At 37.4% G+C, this 17,494-nt stretch overlaps 1 protein-coding gene across 1 annotated transcript in view; it reads left to right on the forward strand.

Annotated features, from left to right (window-relative positions):
- LOC132910635 (roundabout homolog 2-like) overlaps positions 1-17,494 on the forward strand; it is a 28,473-nt gene that overhangs the window by 2,249 nt on the left and 8,730 nt on the right. Inside the window, exons 2-4 of the mRNA XM_060966439.1 lie at positions 7,321-7,629; positions 16,973-17,126; positions 17,284-17,414. Coding sequence (XP_060822422.1) covers positions 7,321-7,629; positions 16,973-17,126; positions 17,284-17,414 — 594 coding nt within the window. The remainder of the gene's footprint in view (positions 1-7,320; positions 7,630-16,972; positions 17,127-17,283; positions 17,415-17,494) is intronic.

Consider the following 17,494-nt stretch of genomic DNA (forward strand, 5'->3'; position numbering starts at 1 on the left):
TTGATATCTAAATAAAGGCAACGACATATAGGTTGTATGGTAGAATACCCATAAATCAATGCCTATAATACGGTTCCATATACAGCTTTTGTCGATAAAAGTCTCGGTATTCTGTCTAATATGTATATGTGCACGTATACGTGTATGTAGTATATGATGATTACAAGTGCGGAAATAAATATCTTTTGTTTCCTTTGCAAACTCAAAGAACAATCAGAACGTGATTATATTATACATGCATAGATAGATTTGATCTCGAGCTTGTGTAATTATGCAAGCGAATTTAATTTATAAACGTATCAAAACAGTAAAAAATTGATCAATGAAACATCTACTGTAAAAATGAATACAAAATTATTATACTAATTGTAAGTAGTGCAACGCCGTAGTGATAATAAAGTTTTATATGCATTATATATATTTTAAACGCGAAATAAATAGTTTGACATAATCGTCTTGAGAAAATTATTATTACATTAGATATACGCTATATGTGTGGAATTAATGTATATAGAAGACAAATAGGAGACAAATTTGAAGAAGGTCATATTCAAAACGTTCTTTAACCATATTCCTCAGTTTCTATATCCTTCCACCTTCCTTCGCCTCCACGGTGGAATTAGGAAGTTACTTTTTCAATGGGAGAACTTTTATTCTCCGTAAAGAATAACGCTATCGATTTCATTGAGAAATTTTAAACTGATACATATGTAAAATTATATTTGTGATATAAAACACTTTCTCTTTCAAATGAAAATGCAAAAGCCTTTAATATCGAAATGTGTCGTAAAATTACTTTAACGTGTTAAATGTATATGTATCTGCATAGTTATATGTATACGTGATACTGTATTTACAAATATTGTTTTTCCTAATTAATTTGATCTCGATCTAAGTTGTTAAAGAGAATTTCCAAACTTGCAAGAAAGAAATTGATATCCAAATATGGGTATAATATTTTCTTTTCTTTAATAATTAACATTTCAGTAACATATCATAAAATAAATAAATATAAAATAAATATTGCTTGTTTCCGAGTATCGGTGATATTGTTCTCTCTATTATAAGTTGATGCATAATAACGATAATGAACGATAATGAACGATGAAAAGACGAAATACGATACAAAGATTTATTTCGCTTAATACTGTTCTCGATAATGCATGAAATTATAAATCACTAACAGACAATACAGCTTAGGGAATGATTTTGCGTTGATTACGCTCTAGTAAAAAGACACGGTATTGGATGATAGACATTGGCTGGTCTATTTTTGTGGATGGAAAGTCTGGCGAAGGTAGCCGAGTATCACCGATGTGAAACGAAACTATTAGGTTATGCGCGACACTTCACAGGATAGAAACGAACCACCAGCGAGCGATTCGTACGTAGCGAATCTGTCCATCTGGCTGTCTGTGAACCTTACGAATAACCAATGCATCTACATTTATAATATCTGTTGACTAAGTTAAAGCATACCTACAGTGTAAAGAATACCATACAGATCTGTGTATAACCTAATAAGATCGATTACAAGATTACGTAAAAATTGTTCGAAATAATAAGAAATCATTTTCGATTAAAAGGGTAAACTCATTTTATTAAACGACTCGTAAGAGTGCCATTCCAACAATTTAATTTGTTTCAACTTCGTTAGTCTTCTTGCAATGGATGTTTTTAATTCTCACATATCCATGCCTGACATTGGGCCGTCGAAGATTTTAGATTCGAGAACAATGACACTCACGATATTTATGTTTCTTATTCGCAAAGATTGTTTCCACATTCTACGTTCTTTAGAAAAATTGACAATTATTTTAACAGCTAAAAATCTTGGAAAACATACTGTTGAATTTCAAACATATCGGACGTTTAGAAAATAATAAATAAGGAAACCATAGCAAATATAATTTTACGTGCAATGGCTGCAAAAACAACATTTGTGATTCTTTCCAAAGATAGGAAAAATTGAATACTTGCGTTATCGATTATGGAATCTGGGGATCAAATTTAGAAAAAACCTTCCCGATGCTATATTGGAAAATTTTGTTTGGAGCATTTTTCTTTAATGGAATAGGATCGATCGTTCTGCTTCTAACGATCAACGCTTATGCAATATGCTTAATGTTTATACTTCTCAAAGCAGCAGTAACGCTTGAAAAAGAAAAAAAAAAAAAGAAAGGAGAAAAAGAAAAAGAGCGAAAATTAAAATGTTACAGTCTTCGTCTTTAATCGGCCTCATATTGTTTTCGTTCGATTAATATAATTATTCTCATTTTCAATAATTCAATTATTTTGAAATAAGCGTAATTTACAAAATCTTGAACTACAGTAAATGAATAAAAATGTTACATTATACATGTTAGATACAACAGTGCATTTTAAAAGTCTCGAGATAACGACACCAAAGCAAACGATTTTTTTTTTTTTTTTATTTTAATGCGCGTTACCTATAAAACTGACAGATGTCGATGATCGAATATTAATTTTAAGTTTTACATTCTGATATGCAAATTTAATAAATACAGAATGCGCTAACAAACAAGAAATATTAGTATACGTAATATGTAGTAGCAATACAGGTTCGTACATAGCTATCTTGTTTAATGGAAGAGAGTAGAAAAGTAAAATATGCATGTACTTGTTTTATACAATAAAAACTGTGACGCTGTAAAACGAAAAACATAATTAAGGAATAGATGTAAGACGATAACGATATCAAACGGTTATTTAAATGTTACGCAAATATTTTAAACTTTCTACACCTTTTAGAAGTATATATTCTCCTTATTTTCATAAAATGAAAATCTGAAGCATATTCACCATATTTGTGAAATACGCAAGAAGAAGAAAACACTATACATGCACTATGCGTATTTCATTTATTATTATGGTTATTATTTAACAATGAACGCTAGATCGTTGTTTCTCGCTTAATCTCGTCGCATAACTTTGACATACAAAGACAAAGACGTACTTTGAACAGGAATAAATGGAAAATTAGTTAAAATAGAAATAGAAAGCTATCATCGATTCTCTTCGAATAATAGAAAGCTGCTATTTTTTCCACAACTTTGGACAGCCCTGGTCTGAAAGAACTCGAGTAGGGTGTGTCGGCCGAACCCTCTTCGAAGGTTCCGTACGTCTTAGGTTTCCCTCGCGTCTCAAGGAATTCAATGGTTATTCCCGTTTCGTCTTCTACCTTCCCCTCTTACAAGAATATCCTTCTTAGGGATCGAAAGTAATGAAACTGTTTCTTCCTTTCCCCCCCCCCCCTTTCCCTTTCTCTTCCTTTCTTCCTTGCTTCTCTGCTTCCTTTCTTTCTGCGTTATTTCTTTCGATTGCCTTTTCTCTGACATACAAGCTGAAACACAGATGCACATACAAATCACTTGAAAAATCACAACATCAACTTATTAGTTGCAAATGCTGTTCTCGCGAGATAATGTTCAAGAAGTACGAAAAGATAATAGAATAATAAAAATAACAGTGTGAAAAATGACAACGATTTCAGAATATATAAAATGATCCTTTCGAAACGTTTTGTCGGTTTATCGTGATATACATACCATTGGATACTCGCCAAATGTACTGCGGTACATTGTACTATGTACTTTTCAACCTACCTTCTGCCCTTTCCCCTTGTTCCTCTTCGTCTACTTCTGCTTCCATGGAATCTTATATTCTTATATAATCTTGTATAATATATTTCTCTCTCAATTTTAGGAATATCTACATCTACTTGCATTTCCTTATACAAGATAGGAAGAGATTATTTGTAACATGTTGATTAAGATATTTTCAAAGAGCGTAATTTACGTCGTCTTCGTGTACTTTGAATATCGAGAATTCGATTGAAAAATCAAATATAAAATGGAGAAAGGGATTAGTATGAACAAAGAAATGAGAAATAGTGACTAATCGAACGCCGATATACTATTCTGATGAAACATATGGATATACGATATATGTACATATGTGCGTGCATGTAATATGTAAAGAAAGGAGAGGAGTGAAAAAGGAAAAAAAGAGGAACTGATGGAGATATTGAGATTCAGGGGAAAAGAGGACAGAGTAGGAAAATCATAAGTAAATTGGGAGAAAGGGAAAGTCGAGTAAAACGTTGTACGTGCGATAAGAAAACGATAAACGATTTACAGAAAGAAAAGAAATCTATGATAGGGGAAAAGAACAAGATCCGGCACAGCTGGCAGAGTCTCCGAAGACGGCGAAACGAGTAGAACCTACAGAGCTGAAGCGCAACAGCGGCAAATCAATACTCACGTTGCAGTTGCGAAGCTATAAGCCAAGTCATCGTGTGTGCAAGAATTCTGTACTTTAATCTCTGTAAGATTATCTTCGAAATTAGTTGTCGTGTCTGTCGGAGATCTTATTGACAGAATTTTTGTACGACAATTCGGATATTTGAACTCGTTGGACGTATCGTTGGATCAATGATACATACATGGTGCATACATACATATAATATGTATTTATATGTTGGCGAAAAGTATTATGCATAGAAGCAATTATCCGACTGTTTCGAAACTTTGGAATTTTCGAACGAATTTTCAAGCAATTTTACGTCTCTCTCGATTCCTGTTCGAGAATTTCATTTATGTTTGTTATTTTACAATATCTTTGGCAGATTTCGTCAAGTGCTGTAACTATTGCGACGGAAAATTGAATATACATATTTGACATATTTGTAAATGTTGATCGAAATTAGCAAGGTTTGGAGATTATATTGGGTTGGCAACTAAGTGATTGCGGATTTTGTCAATACCACCTAATAACAAAATCCGCAATCACTTAATTGCCAACCCAATATTTGTAGGAAAAGAAAAAGAGGGGGAGAGGAGAATAAAAGGAGAAGTAAAATGTAATATGACAAAAAATGAAGAAAGACGAAGAAACAGAGAGAGAGAGAGAGAGAGAGAGAAAGGGAGGGTTGGATGTGATAAAATAGGAAAGAAATAAGAGAGTGACAGCGGGTTGGCAAGGCAGGTTGCCGAGATAGCTTGATTCGGAGAAGGTTAGGACTGAAATGAAACGAGATGCCTCGGGCCTACCGAGCATAAGAACTGGGAGTTGGTTCACGTGCGCTCACGACTCTGTTCAACAGCGAAATATGAAAACTCCGGAGGCGATTTTAATTTAGCCACAATGTCTATTGTTTCCGAATACTGAAGCGAGAGGACAAAAGAGAAATGCGCAAATGTCTATACATGCATAGTGCATACATGTTTGGTACATATACAAATGAACACCGTCAAAGACATTTATAGAGTACGATAAAGATTGTGTATCCAAGCGTAGATAAATAAAGGCATCTGCCAAAGTAATAAAACCCAGTCACTCTTTAAAAACTTATTCGTTATTCTTTGATTATATAAATCCGTCTTTATTTGAATGTTTCATTAACACGCAACTAAAGTAAAAATAGAGTAAAAAGAATTGGTAATTATATAGTAGGGGGTATACACCTGACCGATTTTAATGATTTTCAAATGTATCGTTAAGGTCAACATTCTGAGTAACTTTTTAACTACCGCTCGACATTAATTTCCAACATACATATTCATAAAGATATTTTTGCTACCTTTTATCTTGAGGTGGGTTAGATTCGGGTTGACTTTATGTACTGGCATGATGGCATTATAGGATGCGTTCATACATCTTGCGTATCAATTTTTAGGCACAGAAAGGATAAGAAAGAAACTCAACTCACCTTAACTGTGCGTAAGCCACGACCACAGACATACATATAATAGCATCATGTCCGCGCATAAAGCCAACATTTTGCGCGCGCGTACACGTATGTATGTATGTATGTATGTATGTATGTATGTATGTATGCGTAGAAAAGAGTCGTTCAGCATCATGGCTAAGACCTCGTCAACAAATTCGAAAATCATGGAAGACGGTGAGACATACCTCCTCTGTATATATAATTATAATTACCAAAGCATTCATTCTCTTTCCTCTTTTCTCCCCAATGGTCTGTCCGTATCTTATTCTGTCATACAAGCAATTGCGCGTCTAAAAAGTGTCAAAAATTCTCATAACGCAAAGATACGTTTTAGAAATATATTCAAGGATATCTGTTGAAAAAAAATTGAAATACCGTACCACCTATTCATCGACCTTCTCATGTGCATATACGTTTCGTCGCGCCTATATACCTACGTACGTTCATTTGTTTGTTGCGAGTATAGGCAATACGTGTTTGTCACGTTACGCTAAAACCATAAAATGTGCTCCCTATAATATTATTATATAAAAACACGTGCACGCGTATACACATATATGTTATAAATTTATCGCGTTCTTTCTGCATTCGTATTTCCTGTTGCCATATTATTAATACGTGTCAATATTATAATCATCCACTGACGAAATTGCTTCGTTCGCTATAGAAAAGAACACTAGGGATAAACGTTTAAAAACGAAGTAATTTCTTAATTACAGCAAAGAACGTTCGCACATCTCGGAATTTTAATGAACGTTCTTACAGATGTGCAACATTTCTCGGCTGATTTTGCTTTAGACGTTGACGTTCGAGTAGAATTTGCAGACTGCACGAAGCGATTGTAAACTACTTGTGGTCTATAGGTTGTATCTGTACCTTGTGCGTTCCAAGAATATTTTAGAATCCCTCTAGCTATATCGGGATAGTTGAAATAGCTTTGTTCAAGCATGGAGTTTGAAGCAGGTAACATAAGCGTGTCTATCTTCATCGTACAACCAACAATTTAGAGGCTATGTTATACATTGTCGAATTACAACCGACCTAAATAAGAGCGCGCTTGTTGGCATACAAGATATGTACATGTTACATATCTAACACATACACGCACATGCACACGTACACACCCATCGAATTCAAGTAAAATTTAACACAATAGCGAAACGACGGAGACTTACGTACTTATTGTAGGTACGTACAGTAACTACAAAAAGTATTCGTACATATTCTTATTTTCCGATGAAGTGTTTTTTTTTTTTTTATCAGGTTGCACGTTTCATTGTAGATATTATAACATTTTTTGTTCGTATGAAAGCGTATACGTATTACCAAATCATATGAAATTCAATATAGCTACGTGGATTTAAATAAGTGCAACGTATATTGACAAATGTATATATTATAGAAAGTTTGTCTATAGAATTAGAATGAGAAATATAACGATGTAACGATGAATAGGAAAAATGGAAATGGAAAACGGGTAAAACATCAATACGAATATTTTTGGCTGTGACTTTGCAATTGCCTTTAGCGCGAATCAATCATAATGTATCAAAATATTCTGGTTCCAGGGCAATTGAGATCACCGCGTATAACGGAACATCCTTCGGATATAATAGTGGCCAAGAATGAACCGGTAACATTGAATTGCAAGGCGGAAGGTAAACCTCAGCCCGTGATTGAGTGGTATAAGGACGGTGAACTGGTTCAAACATCACCCGGAGATGCAAAATCACATCGTGTTCTTCTTCCTACGGGATCTCTTTTCTTCTTGAGAGTAATGCACGGGAAAAAAGAACAAGACGGAGGAGTGTATTGGTGCGTTGCAAGAAATCAAGCAGGCTTTGTTCCAAGTCGAAACGCAACGCTAACTGTCGCAGGTAAGTCTATCCGAGATCATCTTTAGTTACATTATCTAAAATGAAATCGTTTCGACAATCATGCACAACCAGTCGCAAATTTCTCAATAACGTGAAAAGTACAATAATACGTATAATACGTCGCGTATTTCGCGCCGTATAGTCGCGTAGTGTCGCATACACGTGTATATATGCTTTTATTGCGTGTACGTGTGTTGTGTATGCGCAATGCGAAGAACGAAAGAAATTAGAGTAAGGTTGATCTGTGTATTTGTACAAAACAAGGAACGAGTCGATTACGTTCGAATAAACGGAGGACGAAGTCGAGTTTGTTTAAGGCAGATCGATATTCAGGCGAAAGGAGAAGGGGGTAGGAAGAGAGAGCAGACAGCAACCCTTCCACATCGAATAGAACCCATCTCTTTACTCGCATTTTGCGATCGCTAAATTGCTTGCAATTTTGTTACACTTGTGCATATAATAATCGCAAAACAGAAGAGAACACCAAATTCGCGTAAACAGGGCGGCAATTTTTTGATTATAGCAATCAACTAAGTTCGATTAGCAGATATTAATAAATATATACGCACCGAATGGTAGATACGCGACATATCGAGTTCGAAAGACAAATTTTATTCCTATAATCAAAACCGTTTACACTTTCGTAAATCCATAATGTGTTAAAAAACGATAATAACGTGGAATGTAAAAGAAACACAGAAATAATTTATATTAGAATAGATGGTTGCTTCTTTGTCTTCAAAAACGGTATACGTTACGGTTACGCAGTCCTGTAACTTAACTCCTTAGGTTAGGAACGGGACCAAAGAGATATACCATATGTACGTATGTGCGTACATGTATATATTCTTTAAACGACGTTGTATTATGTGTAGAGGAAATGAGTTTTGTTTCGAATGTATGTCATGTTTAACGATTCAGCGTTAATATATTCGATATTACGGGATTTATTTTTCATATATTTCTTTATCACTTTCTCTCACTTTGATTCATTCGAATCTATTCCATCGTGTTTCACACGCACCGTTGCTTGTATTAGGTTGTCCGAAAAGTTTCTTTCATTTTATCAGGAAATAATAGACGCGCAACGTTTTTTGTTTTATATTATTTTGTCGAATTACGCACGATCCGTTTTGTTATGTTGAGATAAACACCGCGACATTTCACAGACTTGGTTTCACGTTTATATGAAGGTGCACTGTTGTAAAAGACACTTTTCGGACAACCTACTTACAATACGTACTTGCACGTAAACGAAATACGTGTATATTGCATTAAGGACGAGGATAATGAATAATACGGAAAATAAGTAGATTTGTCAAGAAATTGTAGGAAAGAAAAAGCGGAGACTGTAGATGAATAATAAAAGTAGAGGAGAAACGAAACGAAAACAATTTGGAAACGAGGATACGAATAAAAATTGTCGGTTACGAAGAAATTGCTGCATATTATGCGTGCAATCGAAGATTGAACATACACGTTTCTGCATACGCATGTATATGCGCATTACGCATGCATGCGCGAGTAAAGAAAGAGCGAGAGAAACGGTGGGGATGAAGGAGAAAAGAGAAGGAGAATAGAAATCGATACGGAGCTGTATCTACAGCGAGCGTATGCTCGACCAACAGAGTGCTGTGTTGTGCGACGTGATGCAGCATAGTTTGTCATGAATAGGTGGTAGTGTGTTGCATGCAATGTATATATTCGCATTAACACGATTCTCAAATCAAATAGATCATTTTATTTTGGAAAATTTCTTTGAACCTCTGCCGTTTGTCAAGACAAATTTTCAATCTTATTGTCATGTCAATTGAAAATCATTACACTTGTATTTTACTGATTGAGAATTGCCGAGTGATTGGAATATTATACTGTATAATTTCCACTTGGTTTTCGTTCCTTTAATTACGTAGGCACCGCAAATCAATTATTTTCACACATCATAACGCCTTTATGTCTCGTGCATCTCGTGTGTCTTTACTCGCAATTCATATCTGTATTTTTACCTAACAAGTATCTCTTTCCTCGTCATATTTTTTCCCTTCTTCTTTATCCTAACAAATATATTCGTGGAAAGAAGGACAAGAAAAGAGACGGAGTACATTTTCTCGCGTTTCGTGTACCTATTTCAAGACTCGTACCCACGATTGCTTTACCGTTTTCATGCGCCCTTTCCTAATTTCGTGACTTTCGTTAGAGAATATCGTTATTACCGAATATTCTTTATTTCGCCATTATGTGCGCATATATGTAGAAATTTTGTCACACGAACTCGATATTCGACGCCGCGCCGATAAAGATGGTGATCGCAATGGCCGTAGACTGTATACTGCAGACTGTAGACTGTAGACGCAAACGGCAGTTATGGCTGACGACTATGAATAAGGCTTTGTGCTGCGAGTATACTGTTCGACCGACTCGCACCGAAATATACTGGTCGAGGATGAAAAAAAAAAAAAAAAAAAAAAGAAAAAGAAAAGAGAAAGACAAGGAAAAAATTGTAAAGGAAGAATAGAGAGCAGATAAGAGGAAATACGAATAAAAGGAAAGGATAAAAAGATCTGCAGTCACGATGATCTAATGCGGGACTGCCCTGACCGGTCGACGATTGAAGAGATATTGGTAATGCGTCGAACCGATGAAAGAAAAAGAAAAGATCGAATTGCTCGTTTTGCCGAATATTTAACACGAAAGGAAAGAAATTCATAGGGATAGGCGACAACGTAGTTGCGTACGTAATAGACGAACGTAAAGAAACTTTTGGTACGAGACAAGTAGCTTTAAAGACCCATCTATTTAGAGCGAAGAAATGGATAATAAGAACAGTGTAGCCTTGGTGATTGAATATCGAATCGATCGTCGATCGACGACATTTTATTAGTTATATGTACGTATACGTGTGTAGTTAGTTTATCAAACTGATATCAACTTGACAAGATAAAGTCAACGAAAAAGGTTGGATCGACTTTAGCTTTCCGGATTTTCTTCGATTCTCGCCTCGGTGAAATAACACCTATCCATCCGTTTGCTTGCAACCCTCCGATGTCCGGGGAACCCCATTCGGGACCCTCGTTCCCTCTATCCAACGCGTATCGATTAGCCGGACGGCATAGTACCGCTGTGCTGGCTGTGCTGTGCCAGGGTTACTTCGCGCGGCTTTTAGGGGAAAAGAGGAGAAGAAAATGAGAGTCGGAGGGTTGAACGAGCAAAGAGAGTAAGAGGCGCGTAGAAAGAGAAAGATATAGCGAAACAGGGGGTAGAAAATGGGGAAGGGTGAGGGGAATGGAGAGGATAGCGAAGAGGTGTTACAGCTTTTAATCCCAAAGGAGGACAACGTTCTATATCGACGGATTCGTTGATACAAAGTACCGACAGTATATAACCTATTCGCTTACTCGATTTCTCCAAAGTCGAAAGAGAAGTCAACGGATAAGCTCCTTACTCCAACCAATTTATATGTGTATAATACGTGTACATATGACACGTGCACCAGACTTGATTTCATTATTAAGAACAAATTATTATTATTATATACATCCCTCTTGTATCATTTTTCTCTAACTATAACCTACATACGTATATTATCGTCGAGGCAATCGTATTATTTTACGTAATCTAATACTATCTTTTTACTTTTGCTTTCAACGATGTTTTTTTGTTTGGAACTATTTGGAAGACGTGATTCGTTCGTCGATCGTATTTTACGAAATTTAGCGTTCTATCTAATTACACGTATCTATCTAATTAACGTGTGGCATCTTGTTACAGTAGAAGGAAGTAGAAAGGACGAGGAGAAGGAGAAGGTGGAGAGTAGAGGAGAGGAAAGGAGAGAAAGAGAAAGAGACTTTTATCAATGATATTCGATTTATATTGTTCGTTGGTAGTCGCTGGTTGCACATTGCACATGATAAAATTCAAGTGTCTCTTGCTCGCGTTAAATTCAAAAGAACGAGACCTTTTTTCATGTCGTACTTACGAGGGTAGCCTAACTTCCGTTCTCATTCTTTCATAGCCTGCAGCATAAGTGCAGTAGAAGTTTTGCCTGGAAGGTCACGAACCGTAAGAAAATTTACTCCAAGAATAATATGCCGTACTCTGTAGAAGCAGGATGCAAAGAATATGGAAAAATAGTGAGAAATTTAACGTTGTTTTGCTGTATATATGTATTTCTATATACGTACGTACGTGTATATTAGATTACATCATACATACATGTACAAACGTTTCGTGTAGTTGAAATAAGGTAACAAATATGAGAGCTGGCCAATACCATCCTCACTTTTTTTTTAACGAAACAAAGTTAAGAAAGTTCCCATCATATACAGTCGCATTCTCTTATCGTTTACCGTACATGTAATCAGTGATGCGTGTAATCAAATTATAATAACACGATACATACAGTACGGTTATTTTTTTCTTCCAAATCCGTTACAAGTGGTAAAGAGTAAACGCTGTTGAAACAACGACTCCATTCAGTTCGAATCGTACCTATAGTAGGTATTTCCGGCGTGGACAGCTAAGTTTGCAATGTACAGTTTGAGAGTTGCGGTGCATACAAAAGCTTATCGCAAGATACAATCTACGAACACCGATAAATATCGAACAGCTACCACTCACAGTCATGTTCACATTTGCTTTTCCGTTTACGTTTACATTTGCGTCTCTAACTCTCTATCCGATCTGATGGTTTTGATATCCGATTTACGAAGCTTTCACTTTCATTCGTGCTTTTATATATCTTTTATCTGCCTGTGAAACTATTCTTCGATTCGCTGTTCTCGTCGTACGAACTCTTATCCCAACCCTTCCCCCCCGCCCCCTCCGCCGCTGTTTCTTCTTAAACATTTTATATAATTTATGCAATGATACGATTAAGAGTAGATAGGAGCATATGAATGTAGTATTCCGTGTTGTTCTTGATACTCTTTCGCATCTATGTAAGCGTCATAGGGATAGTAATGGGGCATATTCCTTCGTTCTTGTATGCACGTACAAATCCCATTCCTACCCAGTATGCGATGTACCTCTGTGATATATGTGCGTGAGTACGTCCAACTGCCACGCCTACCGACACTACGGTTTAATTGAGTAATCGAGTACCCTCGCGACGTAGCCTGAACCAGAGGAAGAGGAGGAGGAGGAGGAGGAGGAGGAGGAGGAGGAGGAGGAGAGTCACTTTCGACTGTATCCCCTCTCCCCCCTTTGCTATCCGTCCTCTTGTACACTGCCACCCCTTCTCTCGGTCTTCCTCCCTTCCGTCGCTTTATTTGGCAAGGATTATAAAATTAAAGAATTGCAAAATTTGGCAAGAAACAACAACAAAAATCTCTTCTTTTTTTTGGAATAGCGCGTAACGACGAATACGTTAATGACAGCTTATCACAGGTTAATCACAGTTAGAAACGCACGTAGTTGTATTTGAGAAATGTGATAACGTACAGGAGCAAGGAAATATCAAACAAACGTCCAAACGTATTCATATTTCACGTAGAATTTGATCGGGAGGAAAAATGGTAGCAAGTTACGAGATATAAAGTACAAAAATTGTAAGATCGTGTGGCGTGTGGCGTGTGACGTGAATTATATCGCTGGTCCGGCTTAGGGAAATCAGGGACTCGATGTGACAGAAACCAGACAGAAACGATGCAATTTAAATGTTAAGCGAACGGTCACGGTATCGTATAGGCAGGTACCATACGTAATGCGTATTTTACCGAGATAGAGTGTGCGTGTTAACGGGATTTCGTGAATTCAAACGCGATGGTTAAATCGAATCTGCCGTCGTATAAACTTCCTCCGCTCTTCCTTTCCGCTTTCAAAATTGTTCGTGTCAAAGACGTTAACTTTATGTACACGGAGAACCGTAACAGAGGGCGGAGAACCGGAGGCAAGACGCATCTACGGATATGGAGATCTTAACGTCGAACGAAGAACTGGCCTTCGAAGAGAAAATACCAAGTACCGCGTCGGTCTTTAGGCTCTAAGTATAGAAAGGCTTAGAAACAAGATTATCGTAGGTACATGTGTACGTGTAGTATATGATACGTAAGTAAGCATTCGTCTCTTACGTATATAGATAAATGTGTATTCGTTTCTTCGACTAGAAAGCGACAACTTTGTCTGTAGTTTGATAGTTGTGTGTTGTCTATCGAATAGTCACACGAGGACACGAACGGCTGCACACTCGTGTCTATTTATATCGAATCCGTGGGCATACCGGACCAGACTGGCGCGTCGCGTCGCGAGCAACTGCTGTGCCGACAATTCCTCCGTCAACATGGCCAATCTTAAACGTTTCGAATTTCGGATAAACCTCTATCACATCTTTGACTCAAAAATCATAAAAATTGTAACGAAGTGGACGCATTACGCTTCGTTAAAGAAATGGATATTTATCCGTGTATCTGCAATGCCATCGTAAAATCATTGCCAATGTACTACGCTCTGTAACAATAACGAAATCAATAACACTGACAGTGAAGAAAAGAATTTATTAAACTATCGTAGTATACGCATTGACAGTTGCTTCGTCAAAGATAATTTCATACACCTTCACTATTCTCTATTCTTAAGTGTTCTTAATATATACATATATATATCAGATCAGATTGAGAGATCAATTTGTTCAAATTCACTTGTGTGTTAAGATTAAAAATATAAATGCAAGTATCAAATTTTCAGATCGATCGCAGGTATCTATAAAATTTAATTTATAGAACGAGTGAACCAAGTAACTATTACGTATATGAAGGCATTGTCGAATTTCTTATCCCGCTATGATTCATACTGTACACCACGTTCGATTTTAACAATTTCGTCAACAAAGTACGATGTATCTGTTGTATCGAAATCGGTTAACGTTGTTACGAGTTGCAAACGATTAAAAATTATAACTGTAATAAATCTAAAGATACGTACGCCAGTCGATGTCCGCCGCTTGCTTCTGCATCGATCGATTTCGATGAAATTTTCACCGTGTATACTATAGCTGACATAAATCCAGAATACGTGTTTTCTAAATTTTCATTACAGGTTCGGATAAAAGAATTGTGAAACGTGACCTGCGCTATTTTCTTTACGATTGCGATTCTTTCGAAAATGTTGTTTACGCGTCATCCAGTAAACTGATCCTTACAACTGGTCGTAAAATGTCAAGTCTCTTGGTCCAATTTTGATAAGGTCCTGTTTTGAAAAACGTTCGAATGCTTTTGTAAGTCGCTGTACACTGTACACATATACGTGCATGTAACGAAGAAATACGAAACAAAGTAATCGTACTTGCGTTCATACAGAAATTTGAGACAGATGAAGATAGTAAAGATTTAATTAAAGATGAACGCGCCTCTAGATACGTGAATAACGCATCGTCCGTTTTCATGGAAATAAATAAAATAAAAGTACTATTGGGATGGGATGGGATCGATTAAATTTGAGATAAGAGTTTCAAAGTCTGTGGAAAACAGCATAACCGGGATAAGACGTACGACCGAGTATTGGTTTGATAGAAAATCGGAGAACCACCCGATGAGTAGTTGGCCAAGTAGACGCACCTACTTACGCCTACTCTATGTATGTATATGTATAGATTGGCGATCAACTATCCGTATACGGATATGCCGTTGGTATATCTGTATACTGTATGTAGAGGTTGAGTAGAGGCGCAGCGGTCACCTTTCGAGACTCGGCTGAAACTCTCGGTAAAGCATCGAGCAACCAAGCATGCAACATGCAAGCATACTAACGTATACCCATACGGAGATAGTCCTGTGGCCATTTGCATTGAATACGCTCTTACCTACCGAGCGAATATCCGAGCTTCTACGTAAGCAATGCCATCGCTACCACTGCTTTTTGCCCTTTCTAACCGGTCCTTGTACCATTGTGTTTATTTATGCTCTTTAATTATATCGAATACGGTAGTGAAAAATACCGATGCAAAAGTTGCCCCTATCTCGAGCAAGAGCAAGATAGCCTCTTATTCTTTGCACCGATGTTATTAACGTGTGTGATGGCGAAATTTGTCTTTCATTCGTTGGCAACAAATATACAATATGTATGGATGTGTCAAGTACATACAGACAGATATGGTAATTTGCTCGGCCGTTTACGCGTCATTGTCCGTAAAGGCGAAACCACTGGTAACTGGAAAGACAATCAAAGTTTTTCCACTGCTAAGATCGCATATGCGTTAAACAGACGATCGCGTGTTTTAAATGAAAACGGAAATCAATTTGGTTGGTTAGTTGTCGATGAATTTGCCACGGTTAACGAAACGAAACGAACGGTTTCGCTTTAACGATGAATGTTGGCAGATTGTTGCGATCGTTCTGGCCGTTTGCATATACCGTCGTTCTATCCATCTTGTAACGAGAGCTAGCCCGATTTTCAAGTAGTCGTCTCGCGCAGATGGTGCTACTCCCGCACGGTCTAACAGGCATAGTCGTTTGTCTCGTTCGTACACGCGTAGCACGAAGGGAACGCGCCTGCTGCTCTCATTAGTTGGTTCCTGCGGCACGCGAAAAAGCCTGAGGGGTTATATGACCGGTACAGGGGTGAGAATAGGAAAAAAGACGGCGGGGGTGAGACGGAAGATGCAAGAACCCTTCAATTCTTTCGCTCCAGATCTAGCGTCCGTTAATTGGAGGTTGTTTGACTACGCACCAACTTCACCCTCCTCTCTCATCTCTCTTCTCTCTTCTCTCTTTTCCGTTCTTCCTTTCCAGATTCCTACTCCCCTATTCTCCTTCTTTCTTTCTTACTCTATCTTCTCGAAAGTTGGTCCAAAGTTTATCGCCGTTACTACTACTACTGTATTTTCTCACGTTTATCTGGATTTATCGAAGGGAGAGAAAATTTGGATTCTTTGACAGCTCGAATGGTGAAAGATACGAATCGTAATGATCGATGATTCGAAATGTTGTTTCGAGATGGGAAACGGGCAGGTTGCGTGTAAGCTGCGGCGAAAGCGAGTGAGCGAAAGAGAAGAGAGGAGAGAGAAGCGTTAAAAAGTAGATGAAAAGCTGTTCAAACTGTACCGCACGAGTGTTGGTCTGTTTGTACGGCGCTAACGATGAACAAACAGAGCGGAACGGCTTAGCCGATACACCGGCTATATCGCGTGACTCATCGTTCGACTAGAGACCGAAACGATCAAAGAGAAAGGACTTAGGATGAGTTTAGAAGTTTGGTATTTGTGATCTTATGGCTCTTATATAGCCTCTTTTTTTAATTAATTCTATTGTAAATAACGAAATGTTTCAAGAAACGTACGTACGCTGAACTAAATAATTGCTAGTAAAATGAAACGACCGATTTATCCGACCTTCTATATTCTTTGTTTCAGTGTTGAGGGATGAGTTCCGCGTGGAACCACAAAATACAAGGGTGGCAGCTGGAGAGACTGCTCTGTTAGAGTGCGGACCACCCCGAGGTCATCCAGAACCAACGCTGCATTGGAAGAAAAATGGTCACGCGATAGATTTGGATGCTACTAAACGGTAATCTGCTTGCTTTCGTCTGCGCGCCTCTCGTTTAATCGTGTAACGTTGTTTGACGGTTAACCGTTAATTGGCGTTTCATAAGTACACGTGGTATATCGATATCGATTAATTTCGAAACTAATCACTTACGTTTAGCGAAAATTGCCTGTTGCAGTATCACTTTGGTAGACGGAGGAAATTTGATGATTTCGGATGTTAGGCAAACTGATCAGGGAAAATATCAATGCGTTGCCGAGAACATGGTGGGCGTGAAAGAATCTGCAGTGGCAACATTGACAGTTCACGGTGAGTAATGTCCATGAATCGAACAAACTAACCATATTGCGATACGATGCAATATAGACGATGGAAGAGTTTCAACTTTT

Source organism: Bombus pascuorum, chromosome 1 (assembly GCF_905332965.1).
Source record: "Bombus pascuorum chromosome 1, iyBomPasc1.1, whole genome shotgun sequence".
Lineage (NCBI taxonomy): Eukaryota > Metazoa > Arthropoda > Insecta > Hymenoptera > Apidae > Bombus > Bombus pascuorum.